General features: G+C 40.7%; 1 protein-coding gene and 1 long non-coding RNA gene across 2 annotated transcripts in view; one reads left to right on the top strand and one right to left on the bottom strand.

The window, feature by feature from the left end:
* The window catches only part of MRGBP (MRG domain binding protein), a 68,188-nt gene extending 54,702 nt beyond the window's left edge, over positions 1 to 13,486 (top strand). Inside the window, exons 4-5 of the mRNA XM_069243184.1 lie at positions 8,859 to 8,933; positions 9,795 to 13,486. Coding sequence (XP_069099285.1) covers positions 8,859 to 8,933; positions 9,795 to 9,982 — 263 coding nt within the window. The 3' untranslated portion in view covers positions 9,983 to 13,486. The remainder of the gene's footprint in view (positions 1 to 8,858; positions 8,934 to 9,794) is intronic.
* LOC138303780 (uncharacterized) overlaps positions 1 to 14,020 on the bottom strand; it is a 162,240-nt gene that overhangs the window by 49,792 nt on the left and 98,428 nt on the right. The window lies entirely within an intron of this gene.

The raw sequence follows: 14,020 nt of genomic DNA, 5'->3' as shown, positions 1-14,020 counted from the left end.
CACCCCAGCCATGGTTCACAGCACTACCAGAACTCAGTAGCTCCCAGCGAGAAGCTTCCTCTTCGCCCGGACATTCTTACTCAGAACCATGGAGAAATCAGGCACCCAAATCCCAAAGAACTCAATCTTGTGATTTGGCTCCTGAGGTCATAGAGTTTGAATACTTAGAAATACCTCCAGAATGCATGACCATTCTTAAGGGAGCACATAAACCCACAACTTGAGCATGCTATGTGCTAAATGGAAAATTATTGTTTTTTATCGTCATAAAGAAAACCGATTGATCCTTTTAAAGCAACTGTTCACAATATTGTTTGTTATTTACTCCACTTACAAACTTGTGGGTTAGCGTACACCCGAATATGGTTACACCTTGCAACAGTAGCGGCATATCTGCGAAACAGGCAATATCTAACATTGTTCAAAATACCTGTAGTTAAGGCATTTATGGAAGGTCTTAAGAGTTAATTCCACTTAGGGTGCCTTCAGCACCAATATGGAACCTTAACATTGTACTTACTAGACTTATGGGACCACTATTTGAGCCTTTGCATAACTGTCCAATCCAGTTTTTATCTTGGAAAGTAGCATTTCTGGTAGCAGTCACCTCACTAAGATGTGTGAGTGAGCTTTAGGCATTAACTTTGGAGGAACCTTTTTTCCATATACATAAAGATAGGGTAGTCCTTTGTACCAATCCAACATTTCTTCCAAAGGTTGTTTTCACATTCCACCTAAACCAATCCATTAAATTACTGGTTTTCTTCCCGCAACCATATTCAGTTGCAGAAAGAGCTCTACACACTTGAGAGGTTAAGAGCGTTAATGTACTATATTGACAGAACTAAAGATTTGAGCAAAACTAAACAACTCTTTGTTGTTTTCCCACCGCCACACACAGGGAATGCTAGACCTGAAGCAGGTATCTCAAAATGGATAATTAAATGCATACAAACTTGCTATGCTAAAACTAAAAGAGTTTTACCCACACCTCCTACAGCTTACTCAACTCATGAAATAGGTGCATCTGTGGCTTTCCTGGGTAACATACCAGTAGCTGATATTTGTAAAGCACCCACAGGGTCAAATCCGGATGTGCTAGCACGAAAACAAGCAAATGTTGGACAAGCCGTACTTCGTACTCCTACTTATCGATTCAGCATATATTCATGTATGGATACATAGTGTGTGTGTTTTTTGCTAGCAACCACATGTAGACATTTTATGTTCTTGCAAAAATGGGTGTGATAGAGCAAGAAACGTGTAATGCTTTGTGACCTGAAAACTAAATATATCAAGGGTGTCTAGGCAGAACCGTGCTTAAAGAACAATGAGTTATACTCACTTGCTGTCATATCTTTGTGTGGAGGGTGTTACAGTGCTGATTCTGAAGCCCTAAATAAGGAAGTAGCTGTTGAAAGCTAATTAATGTCTGCCTGTTTCTCATTTTTAGGTGTGGCAATATCCAAGACCTTTAGATGTTACTGAAAATGTATATAAATATATATAGTTAGAAAGCTGTGGTAGTTGCCCTTAAAGGGGTGGTAAAAAAATAAAAATAAACAGCAGTTCCCATTTTAACTCCAATAGGAATCTTTGCTCTCTGTTACAGAACAAAATGTCACAAATCTGTTGAACCCATTTAAGTCTGCCCTCTTTTGATGGATTTGCATGAAACTCAATAGATCAAGAGTAAGATGATCACAAGGGCTTATCAAGTTTTGTGCAGATCTGGGATAAAACACCAAAGTTAGTACTGTAGAAAAGATTTTGAAAACCTTGTCCTTTAATATTTCTCCCCTTCTATTGTCATGCATTGACGTACATAAAATGTGACTTACTAAGGGAAAAATAAACATGTAAAGGTTTACCAAATTTCATGCAGATCCATGAAATGGTATCGCAGATATTATTAAATGAACACTTTTTAGAACGTTCTAATAAATGTACCCTCCCCTTGAAGAATCAGCACAACTTTGAAAACTCTTAATAGTAACTACAGAGGCTATACATTTGCCAATTTTCAGATTGTTGAGTTTTCAAACGGTAGTAAAGTTATAAACAGATTAACATACATATACATTCATTGACTGAAAAAAAAAGTTAAAATGAAGTAATGGTTTTTAAGTTTACTCATTACACTATAATGTACTTTTAAAAAACTTCAGGAACATACTGAAGAAACACAGTTAAAGTGCAATGTTAGTTACAAAACATTCTAAAAACAATGAAATTCACCAGTTATTTTATAGTAAACTTGCCATAAATTGTGCCCCAGTTATGTATTGGTTATGACCTCACACATTACGTTATTTATGACATGTTAAGTTACATCATTGATTGTATTAATGGTGATATTTCAGATGCGATGATTGATGACATCTCTGATGAATGCATCCATGAGCATGCTGTTTACGTTACTCCATGAACCCCAACAAAGTTTGACAAAAGAAAATAGCTGAAAAAGAGGCTGTGGTCATATGCAGCTTAGGACTTAGGGGCAGGTTCATGGATTGGATATAGACTGATCATTGGAGGCAACTCCTGCTGCGCATGGTGAAAAATGTACGCTGCGGGAACTGGCTACCCTGAAAGTTTTGGGTGCATTAAGGAAACTATGCAGCACAGGGAAAATGTAGTGTGCAGCTTGTGTTGGTTGCTGAGAGACATTTCAGTGCACGTTCTGGCTTAAAGCCAAACATGTTTACAACTGCCTTTTGAGTAAAGACCAAGGTTGTGTGCACCAGGGTTTCCCCGCTAATGGACAGCTGAGAGCATGGCCATGTTATATAGTCAAAAACAACTGCTAGTTGCAAATACTATGTGAATTGGGGTAGCTGTGGATGGTTGGATACAGTAGTTTGCTGATGATTATTCTTCATTACACCGTGCATTTTTCTAGCCTTATGCAGGGGTGAGCAACTCTGAGATGGTTCAGTTCAGAGTGTTGATGTAAATGTGACTCTAAGGCTAAAATGCTTTGAGCAAAGGTGAATTCTGTGTGTAGTGTGTGTTAACCAACAGTGGATGGTTATCCATAGGGCCTGGCTGAAGGTGAAAATCAGTGGCCAATACCTGCTGCGCACTGTCAAAAGGTTACATTGTGGATTGGTTGCTCAGAGATGAGGTTATTTAATATGTCATGAGTTATGTAATATGTGAGGCAGTAAGAAGTGCGTGACAGGGGTACATGTTATGGTTTGTCTACTGAACCATAGCTGGTGAATTTCAGTGTTTTTATTTAGTAATCAGAAGTGCACTTTAACTGTGTGTCTGTCTATCTCTGAGAGCACACTTTAATGGGGCTTTCAACTGGATCTCTTCAACCATTGGTCTGCTGTGCCAGACACATTATTTTTCCACCTCTACAGCACAAGTCAGAGGATCAGATCAGCAACCTCACTGTAAGTGGTGGCATTCTTCTCTTCCTTAGGGAGCACATTTACATAAATGAGTTCCCTTCAGCGCCCAAAGGGCACCCAACTGCTAAACGTGTGCCTTTTAAGACCAAAAAAAAGGTTCTTTAGGCCAATTTTTTGTATATGACATTCTGGCAGCTCCCCCACAAACCAAGTTTTGCAGCGTGAATCTTTTCTGGATTCACATGCTGTGCATTATTTTACCATCTAGTGGTTGGGTCTGGTGTTCTCCAAGTCCTTCTTCTCTTTGTGTTATTGGGTGTTGATGGTCCCACCTTCTGTTGTCCTATTCAGCCTCATCTGACGTTATATGCCCTCCCCAGAAGTTCCCAGTCGTGGCTGTCATCTTAAGATTCTTTTTTCCACTATTGGATCTAGAAGCATTTCTGAAGGCTCTCCAATCTGCAAAGATTTTTTTTTTTAAAGAAGTTTTTGAAGAACACCTCCCAAAGAGACGTACCAGAGAAGGAGTGTTGATAACATACATTTAGCTATTATCAGAGAAAGCCCCCTGTTCTGCATGGAGAAGACACTGTTACAAATCTGCCAGAAGTGGCACAACAAATTCACCCAGAAAGACAAACATCAAGCGTGTAACCTTTGCCTTCCACTTGACCACAACAGTGAAGAATGCAAGACTTTGTGGATTTTAAACCAAAGATGCTGAGAGCAAAGGACAAGCAGAAGCAGGCACACTGCACCATAAATGGCCAGAAGCCGACTCCATTGATTAAGGACCTGGGGCTTGTTGTGTGATGACGAGAATAACATCTCCGAAGGGGCAAGAGGAGAAGGCTCGGACATTGAGCTGAGAATCGTTGACGTTGAGAGGGAACAACTCAAGCCTAAGGTAGCTCCAAAGATGCATTCAGAGGAGATTCTAAAACATCAGACTCAGAAGCACAGATTATTCACCTCAGCATTGAAGAGATCACCGGCTGAAGGCAAGCTAAGACAAAAGAAACCCTTGTGTCCCAGGGCAGGGACATCATAGTCGGTGGGACACCTGAAAAGAAAACAACGTCAAAAGATGATCAAAGTCAAGAGATTTCGAAGACTGATCGAAGTTGAGAAGGTTCAACTCTGAAGGAAGAAAGAAGGGGGGAAACGCCCACAAAAAGGCAATGAAAGAATGTTGACTGAAAGTTCAACGTCAAAAAGGAAATCCAAATTGGTGCTCGACCCCAAAGATCAAACTGCTGAAATCAAGCAAAATAAAATGCGAGTTAAGGCAGAAATGGCTGCAATTCTGCAAAGAAAAAAATGATGCATCCCTTCTGAAATTCTGAACACCTCAGAAGTCTTTGATGCCTAAAGAGCAGCCTGAGAGGGACTTTGACGAACTAGAACCCCCAATGATACCTAAGCCACAGGAGGAGGGAGAAGAGTAGGATTTTTGCTTTGAGGAAGAGGGTCCTGACAATTTGGCCATGGGGGTGTTTCGCGATTACGAAGGATCTGAGTTTACCATAGCACAGTGGCAAGGCATCAAAACAGATTGTCCTGAAGAGGGGAATTGACACACATCTGTCAAGGCCATTTCCTACGGGTGATATTGCTGTGTATGGACATCTTATTAAAAGAGCAGCTGAAACGTATGGCCTGCAATTAGAGGAGAAAAAATCAAGTCTTACTTCCTCCTAGAGACATTGCTGCCTACCAAAAACCAGTTCCTGCCATTGCTGCTCTGCATTTTCGCACAGGAGAAAGACTTTCAAGGAGCTTGCAAAATGCAGAGCTGTGACACCAAGGGCAGAGAAAAAATATGAACATTCATCCAAAGATCTTATATGTATAAGAGAAAGAGTCCCAGTTGACTTCTTTATAGCAGCTACATCCAGGAAAAGGGCAAACATCCCAACTACGTCTCTGATCTACACCCAGACAAAGAAAGTAAGAAGATGGATATGGTGGGTAGAAAGTTTGAGAGAGGGATGATAACTCAATGAAAAAATGCTTTGCTAAATAGGTATGCATACCAGCAGTGGGATGAGATGGCAGAGCTAATGAAGCACTTGTGAGAACAGTACTGGAAAAGAGCAGCTTCTCTAGCAGAAGAAGGGATAAACATCACCAATACATGTCTTTCGTCTGCACTAGACGCTGCTGACACTGCATGTTGAGAGATGATGGCTGGAACAACACTCACATGCCAGGCATGGTTGAGGGAGTCCATTTTTAAACAAGAGGTTTAGGCGAACGTCATCAACATGACTTTCAATGGAAAATAGCCTGTTCAGAAATTCAGTAGACAAAACCCTACAATAGCTGAAAAAGACAAAGAAACCAAAAAATCTATCGGAGCTCTGCTATTTAGAGGCAATCTAAGGAAAGGAACAACACCGGTCAGGGGACTGGCAGGAAGCAGAAGTTTCCCTATAATCTCGTCACATCAAAGGTTTCATGACACAAGCCAAACACAGACAACACCTCTACACTGTCTGTTTCAGATGCAAGGCTGCCAGTCCTTTTAGGGACGTGGACGAGGAAAAGCACAGCCTCCCAATGGAGGAGCAGCCCCCTCAAGTAAGTGACTCAGCAACACATCAAGACCTTTCACACACAACATCAATGTATAGCAGGATAATGGACATCCTTCAGGAGTGGAGGAAGGTAACGTCAGACAGTTGGGTTTTAAACATCATAAAATTTTGATATTGCATAGAACTGATCAAAACACTGCCAGCAAAGAGACCAATGAAAACGGTCCACTCAAAGAAAGAAACATCCCATCTACTCAAAGAAGTAGAAGAGGAGTTGCTGGGAAAGAGGGCAATAGAAAGGGTGCCTAAAAAAAAGAGACAAACCGGGAAATTCCTCAGCATATTTCCTAATCCCAAAACAAGACAGAACTCTGTCTGATACAGCAGTGTACCCCAACCCCCGGGCCGCGGACCGGTGCCGGTCCGTGGATCAATCAGCACCGGGCCGCCCCACTGTGGCGGGCGATAAATGTTTGATAATTTTTCCGTGGCCCGCTTGTCACACAATGGGACAAGCGGGCCACGGAAAAATGATCAAACATTTACCGGTCCGCGGCAATAAAAAGGTTGGACAACACTGTGATACAGGACCTACGGTTTGGAAACAAGTTTATAAAAATGCAAAAGTTCAAGATGACAACACTGTCGGAGGTGATATCGCAGTTACAAAAGGGGATTACCTGGCAACCATAGACCTAAAAGGCACTTACTTGCACATCACAAGAGTTACTTGTGATTTGTAATGAACAAGATACTCTACCAATTCAGAGTGCTGGCCTTCGGCATAAAGTATGCACCAAGGGTGTTTACAAAATGCCTACCAGCAGTGGCAGCTCAGTTGAGAAGACCAGGTATACACGTTTATCCTTACTTAGACGACTGGTTAGTGAGAGCAAACTTGTTGAACAAATGAAAAACAGACATACAAAAAGTGATGACACTTTTCAAACTAAGATTTTCAATAAATACCGAAAATCATCAACAAAACCATAACAAGAAAAAATATTTCTAGGCGCAAGAATCAACTCAATATAAGCAAAGGCATACCCCTGTGAAAATAGGATAGTGTCAACAATTCAAGAAATTCGCCTTTACCAGAAGGGGCAGCCTCTGACAGCGAGGACTAGGGAGAAAATACTGGGGAATATGGCCTCCTGTAGCCCCCATTCCATGTTGAAGGCTACATGTGAGACTAATTCAGGAATGGCTACAAAACCAAGGGTCACACGCACCAGGGAGTTTGGAGGATCTGATAGTTTTCACATAGAAAAATACAGGAGGAGATGGCGTAGTGGAACAGATCACATTTCATAGCTGTACACAACCAGCTCCAAAATTAACCATTAGTACAGAGGCTTCAAATATGAGTTGGGGAGCACATAAGGGCTCATCCAAAGTCAGAGTTGTATATAGGGAACAAGAAGCGGTCCAGCATGTCCTGGAACTAAAAACTGTGATTCTAGCCTTAAAAGCCTTTCAGAGAGTCCTGTGGGTTAAAGCTCAATATTTTGCTCTATCAAAACTAAAACTGGGCCAATCAGAGACAAACGTACCTAGCAACAATTCATCTTCCAGGGAAAGGCAATGTCGACACGGGCAAGCTAAGTAGGCAAGCATCATCCTCCCACGAATGGGAACTCAGTCAGGCAGAACTCAGATATTCAGATGTTGAGGAACACCAGAAGTAGATCTATTTGCAACACAAACAAACGCAAAATGGCAATACTTTGCGTCCAAACATCTACACCAATAATCCCTAGGGGAATGCTCTGTCGGTAAGCTGGTCTGGGATGTTTGCTTACTCTTCACCCCCTCATTCCCAATACCACTGTCCCAATGGGTAATCAACAAATGCAAGCAGGCCAAGATGACGCTAATACTTATTGCCCCTCTGTGGACGCGAGAGACATGGTACTCTGAACTAATAGAAGTGGCGCAAGGAAACATCCAGAGATTACCAAGACAACAAGACCTGCTGTCAGTGAAATGGGGTTGAGTTTTCCATGAAGAACCGGACAGTTTCAGTTTGGCAGTATGACTCCTGAAGACTTTGGAGCCCTATGGTTACCAGATAACACAGTGGCCATTATCAGAAAAGCAAGGAGATCAACAACAAGAAAGTGTTACATGACCAAGTGAGAAAGATCCATATTATGGTGCCAAAGCATGGGCCTATTACAAAACAGTACTAAGGACACAACAGTCCTTAAATATCTCACACATCTTCTAGACTGCAAATTACCTTATGCTTCCTTAAAAGAACATCTAACAGCGATCATGTCCTATACAAGAGGCCAAAATAGAAGATGTCTCTTCAGAACACCTGTGATAAAAAATATTCCTAGAAGGAGGAAAAAGGATATAACCACACATATGGGTGCCGGCCCCTATGTGGAACCTAAACTTGGTTCTAACCCAACTAATGAGGAAAACCTTTGAGCCTCTTCATAAGGCATCATCTAAGATGCTCATGCTAAAAACAGCATTCCTGGTGGCAATGACATCACTTCTTAGAGTGAGTTTACTGCAAACACTTATAATTCAAGAATCATACCTACAGGTCCACATGGACCAAATAATCCTTAGTACAGATCCACACTTTTTACCCAGTTATTTCACACTTCCATATGAATCAGTCAATTCAAATTCCAAGTCTTTTTCTAAGAACCAAAAAAATAAAGCGGAAAGAGCATTACACATTCTAGTTGCAAGAAGTGCGATCACGTGCAATATAGAAAAAACACAAGCAGTAAAGCAAAGCAACTATTTGTGCCATTTGCGGACACCAACATGGATAAACCAGTAAAAAAAGGGTACAATCACTAAATGGTTCTCACAAACAATCCAAATCTGTCACTCAAGTGCAGTTTTCCTCTCATGCTGTTGTGTATAATTGAAAAGCTCTTTTTAAATATTCTTATTGAGTACTTTCACCTATGCTTTTTTTGTGTTTTAGGAAAAGTGGCATCTGAAGAAGAGGTGAAGGAGGAGATAAAAGAAGAGGCAGAAGTGCATGCGAGCATAGAAGAAGGTATATTTAGATTGTGTAACCTCGAAGCAATGTATGGCGTGGTGGAATGGTTTTCCAAATTATCTTAAAGCACAAGTCTAATATTAGGATAAGCAGCTGTTCCTGAATTTATATGTAACTGTGAAACGCTGAATATTTATATGCCCTTTCGTGCAGACTTTGCTTTAGAATCTTATTTACACAATAATCCCCATAAGGGGCCAGACGAGAGACGATCAAGTTTCGAATTGGGCCTCTTTCAGCAGAAAATGGTCCTGGATACCAAATGTGAGTGCACTTCAACATATTTTTGGAGTACAAAGTGTCTAGAGTTACAAATACCGTTTAAAAAAAACATGCGTTGCACTTTTACCTGCAGAATGTTTTTGTTGGTTAATGTAAATAATTAGGAGGCCTGTACAGCATTTGTAAATTAATAACATATTTTAGATTAAGAAGTCTAGTTGGTTAGTCTGTTAGTTTGTCTTCATGTTTTTTTTTAAACTTTATATTTGTATATTTCTGCAAGAGTAGGGTGAATCCCTTACTAATTATTAACATCCTTCCAAGTTTTACAACCACACTTGACGTTCAGACAATGACTATTGAAAAAGAACCATTGCCACGAATGCATCTTTCAAACTACTCTGCTTGCTGCATGACTCCGCGTCTTTTTCCGCTCTGTGTAAAACAAGGCTTACGGTAGCTCTGTCACTCTCCCTTTCTCCCATTTGAGACAACGTTTTATAACGTATCAGCAATTGTCCAGTCCAGCCTGTGATTTGAATGCCCATAGCAAGGATAGTGCCTTTGTGCTTGCATACCATTTATGTGAACGTCGCCATTTTGAATTCTTTTGTTTTTGTCTACTTTTTTATTTAGTTCTCGTACCCACTGTAAACGTGGTGAAAACATCCGAAAAGCCAGTGAAAGAAAAAGAAAGAACCTCATCTGATTCTAGTTCCAAGGATGGTGGGGACAAGAGGAAACGGAGTAGAGTGACGGACAAAGTGCTCAGTGCAAACAGCAACCCTTCGAGTCCTAGCGCAGCCAAACGTCGCAGGACATAATGTGGGGAGATGCAGAGCCTAAGTATTGTGTTAAATACGGCTCTGTAGTGCTGCCGTGCGTTGACGTAAAGAATGTTTTCTTAATTATATTCAGAACCTCGCATCGGAATGCTCAGCCGGGAAAATAGGATCAAACAGCTGCACGATGTCACAGGTGCCTGGACTATGTATCTGAGAAAGTAACTTGGCTGATCGCAGGCACACACGAGATTTGAACTGAATGTGGACTATAGAAATATAGAGAGCTGTATGGAAGTGTGTGGTTCCTTTGATAGTCAGAGAGACCTAGCTACATCAGCTTAGCTAGATCGGATAATATTATGCTGTATCACTCCACAAACAAGGCAATGGTATTCTTTGGGCGTGATTGCCTTAGTTCCCCATTTGCACATGTTAGTCTAGCTCCAGACCCACACACAACCTTCCTTCCTCGAAAGCTGCAAAATTGATTGCCTCATGCATCAGGCTTTGTATGGATCATAAAACACCAATTCTATCATTAATGCTGTATCACCTCTGCAACATCTTGGAGGCATGGTTTAAGGCAGATATGGTGATAGAACTACAGAATATTTTGGTAGCTTCTGGATGTGCCCACTTCAAACTAGAATCGGAACAGATACCCTATCTCTTGCGTGAGTTAATTGCCCTTTGTCCATCTGCAAATAGCAGTAAAGCCCCAATGTTGGCAGCATCAGCATCCTAGACTATGCATTGAGTCTTCTACTTTGGCACTACAGTATATTTTCTGTATTCAGTTTTGAAATTCTCTATCAAAAGTTATCTCATAACAGTACCTCACGCTTTTACATCTTCTATGAATGTCTCCCATAACTGGATAGTATTGTAACCTGCTTTTTCAAGTAAAAAAAAAAAAGGCGAATGGACTACTTATGCAAGGTTTGGCCATGTCCCCTTCCGTTCCATATGCACTTGGATCTCCATTCCTTTTCTGCCACTGACGTGGGAAGTATGAAATCTCTTTTGTAGCTGAAGTTCCAAACTGCCCTTGTGTAAACGAGCCAGTTACAAACCAACACAAGGACTGTGTACCTCCAATAAAATACTACTAGCAATCACTATTGGCCAAATAGAAAGGATGGCAGGGCGTTCGGGAAACATACAAAACATGAAATGATGTTCCACGCTGCCCTGAAGAAAGTTAATTCCCATGTAGTATTAAGGAAATATTGTGACTTTCCTGTTTATGCTCCACTTGGAAGATGTTGAAATTCTTACCTTGGTTTTGTACACATAGCACCTATGTAACACGTTAATTCTGTCTGATTCCTAAAGAGTCTGGGGGCTTCATGCATAAACTCAAAAATACTTATAAAAAAAAAAAAGAGGCATGGTGATGAGTGCCTTAATGAGGCCAGCAAAGGACTGCTATACTGTGGAGAAGACACCTTTATTTGAATCTCTAATCGAGGACTGCTTGTGGATAATCACTGTGAGAATGAATGATTTCCAAGTCGATGAAACCCATCATTGAATGGTCTGGTAGCTTCTCCAGCCAGATAATCGCTACACTCACATGATGGTGAATACCTTAAAAGAAACCGACCCTCAAAAGTAGGTATGATGTGGATGCAGGAAATTCAGTCAGTTTTGTCAGATATATTTTAGCAGCATTCCTTGAGGCGATTTCTCCCCATGAGAAGACCTGTGAGATTTTGCACTGACCAGATAGGCAAATTGAGTCTCATGCCTGACTCTACAGTGGTAATACAACTGACATACAAACTGCCCTCACGTCTGCAAGTCTGTATATTATTTGTTGCATACAAGAGTTGCATGTCCCTGGAGTTTTTTTTTGCCATAACCACTATCAACAGCATAATATCTCTTGTTTTCTTGAAGCTTGACCTGTTGAGAAGACGTACAGGAGACGTTTGGTCTTGGATGCAGAATGGGTTTAATCCTGGCTTTCTAACTTAAGTGAGTTTAGCCAAATCGCTTGGATCTCCTTGGGCCTCACTGTATATCTTCAGTAATTGGTAGTACTTTGATAACTGTCTAATTGCCTGTATAAAACAATATACAAAAAATATATTAAAAAAATATATATTAAAAAAATAGAAATTTGAGCTTCAAGAACTCGGCAGGGGTATGTGTTAGGCCACGTGCTTTCTCTTAGTACTGATTGTCTATAATGCATTTGTAAAGCACATCCTGCGATGGGTAAAAGAGTTTCTGTGTTTCCTGCTTACAGCTCCAGAGCCTGGTAGTGGCCATTTGTATTGTAGAAAACTAAGGGTGATGAGGCCGGGTAGGTTTACAAGAGGAAAGGGCCATTACCACACAGGAGGATGTACTTTAAGACCTCTGAATATACTGGCCTTAGTATTTTAAGATCTCCGAAAATCAGTGTTTCAGACTAACTGTTACCTAGTATCCCTTTTTCTGTTTTACTGTGCAGACGCTGGTCATTTCCTAAAGTGAGAAGCAAAATGACCTGTTTCCATATTTAGTCCAAATATCTGAGGGCTACTGCTCAGATCTAAAGATTTGCTTGTGTGTACTTAATACAGCTGAAGCAAATCTCATCAATTGGCTATGTAGTGGCAAGATCGCAGAAGACAGACTGCTTGCCTCCTCCTGCTTCACTATAAATGTGTATAGAATACATGCCTGTTTGGTTACTGTTTAATTTGTAATTACTATTTTATATATTTTTATGAAATTACAAGAGCTTTGTTTGTTTTTGTATGTTCCTGCATTAATTTTAATTGCAAATGTGATCTAAATGGCAGCTCTTCCTTGTGTTGCCTGAGTGACAGCAGTGCTTTTAATATTATTAACTCTTTCTCGTAGATTTTATTTTTTCAACTGTTTGGTATAAGCACACTGTCAAAATACACATCTTTTTCCAGTGGAGAGGCAGGAAGGTTTGCCTTGTTATGTGGAGGGAAAAGGCAACTAGCCACTCGTGCACTGTGTGAGATCTTGAATCCCTTACAGGAGATCCTCTTCACATAGGATCAAGGGTATTTTGACTTTCGTAGTGTTCAGGTTCACTTTTCTGGTTCCGGTTCCTGTTAAGTTGTTGGTCGTTAAGCTGGCATAGGCAGGAAACTGAGTTAATTTCTCCTGTTTGTGTGCCTAGGAACGTACAAAATGAAGGACATATTTTCAGTCTGGGTGTTGAGCATTTATGTAAAAGGGCACTTGGAAAGACTGAGAAATGTTGAGGATGGCTTATAATTCAGGAGTATTGTACTCGAATGAGGTTCTTTGTACATACCCATGGTCTCTCTGAGGAACAGTCTTCATCACTGATGCAAATCACGTGACATAATGCACGGTATATTTGATGGGATTGGACATCTTGAAAGACTGAAGGAGCGCAAAACAGTTACGAAAGCGGCAAAGTAACACCTTTCCATCAAGTATAAGAACTTTTGCCACTGAAGACATGTACCTCCAGTGTACAGTAATAATGGCGGTTTTAATTGTGTAGACTTTAATTGTACTGCAATAAATACATTTAGGTTATACAAACATTGTTTTGGACTTTTTGCCCCCTGAAGTGAATGTCTGCAGTGGTTGTATTTGGGCGATCCCCAAGCAGGGATCTATAGGGGGAGACACCAGTGGAAGTCCAGAGTGGTGTGGCTTAATTAAATCCTTCCATGTTTCTTTTACTCTAATCCACTGCCAGTATCAAAGTAGGTCTTCAGAACCCCAGTTTCTGTTTCCATGGGGTAGTGCAGCACTATTTGGACACCTGTTTGGCTTGCACGTACAAACTCCAGACATTTCAGGAAACTAAATAATCGGGGCAGACTAAGGTGGTGTGGCTACAGGCTAACCCAGAATTACTCAAATTCAAAGAAAAAAAAACTTGATTTTTCCAAGTTGCATTTTGGTGCCTTTTCAGTCGTAAGCAATAGACCCAGCCACACATACGAGGTTCCGTTTCTATCAGGAGAAGTGTTGGGACACTGGGTGATATGACTTTTGCCAAACTTCACATATTCCAGAACTTTCCCTCAGAAAAATGTGAGGAAAGTGTGTGATTTTAATCAAAGTTTA

This window comes from Pleurodeles waltl, chromosome 7 (genome assembly GCF_031143425.1).
Source record: "Pleurodeles waltl isolate 20211129_DDA chromosome 7, aPleWal1.hap1.20221129, whole genome shotgun sequence".
In the NCBI taxonomy this organism is placed as follows: domain Eukaryota; kingdom Metazoa; phylum Chordata; class Amphibia; order Caudata; family Salamandridae; genus Pleurodeles; species Pleurodeles waltl.
Note: the sequence above shows the minus strand (reverse complement) of the source record. Positions and strands in the feature narration are given on the sequence as shown.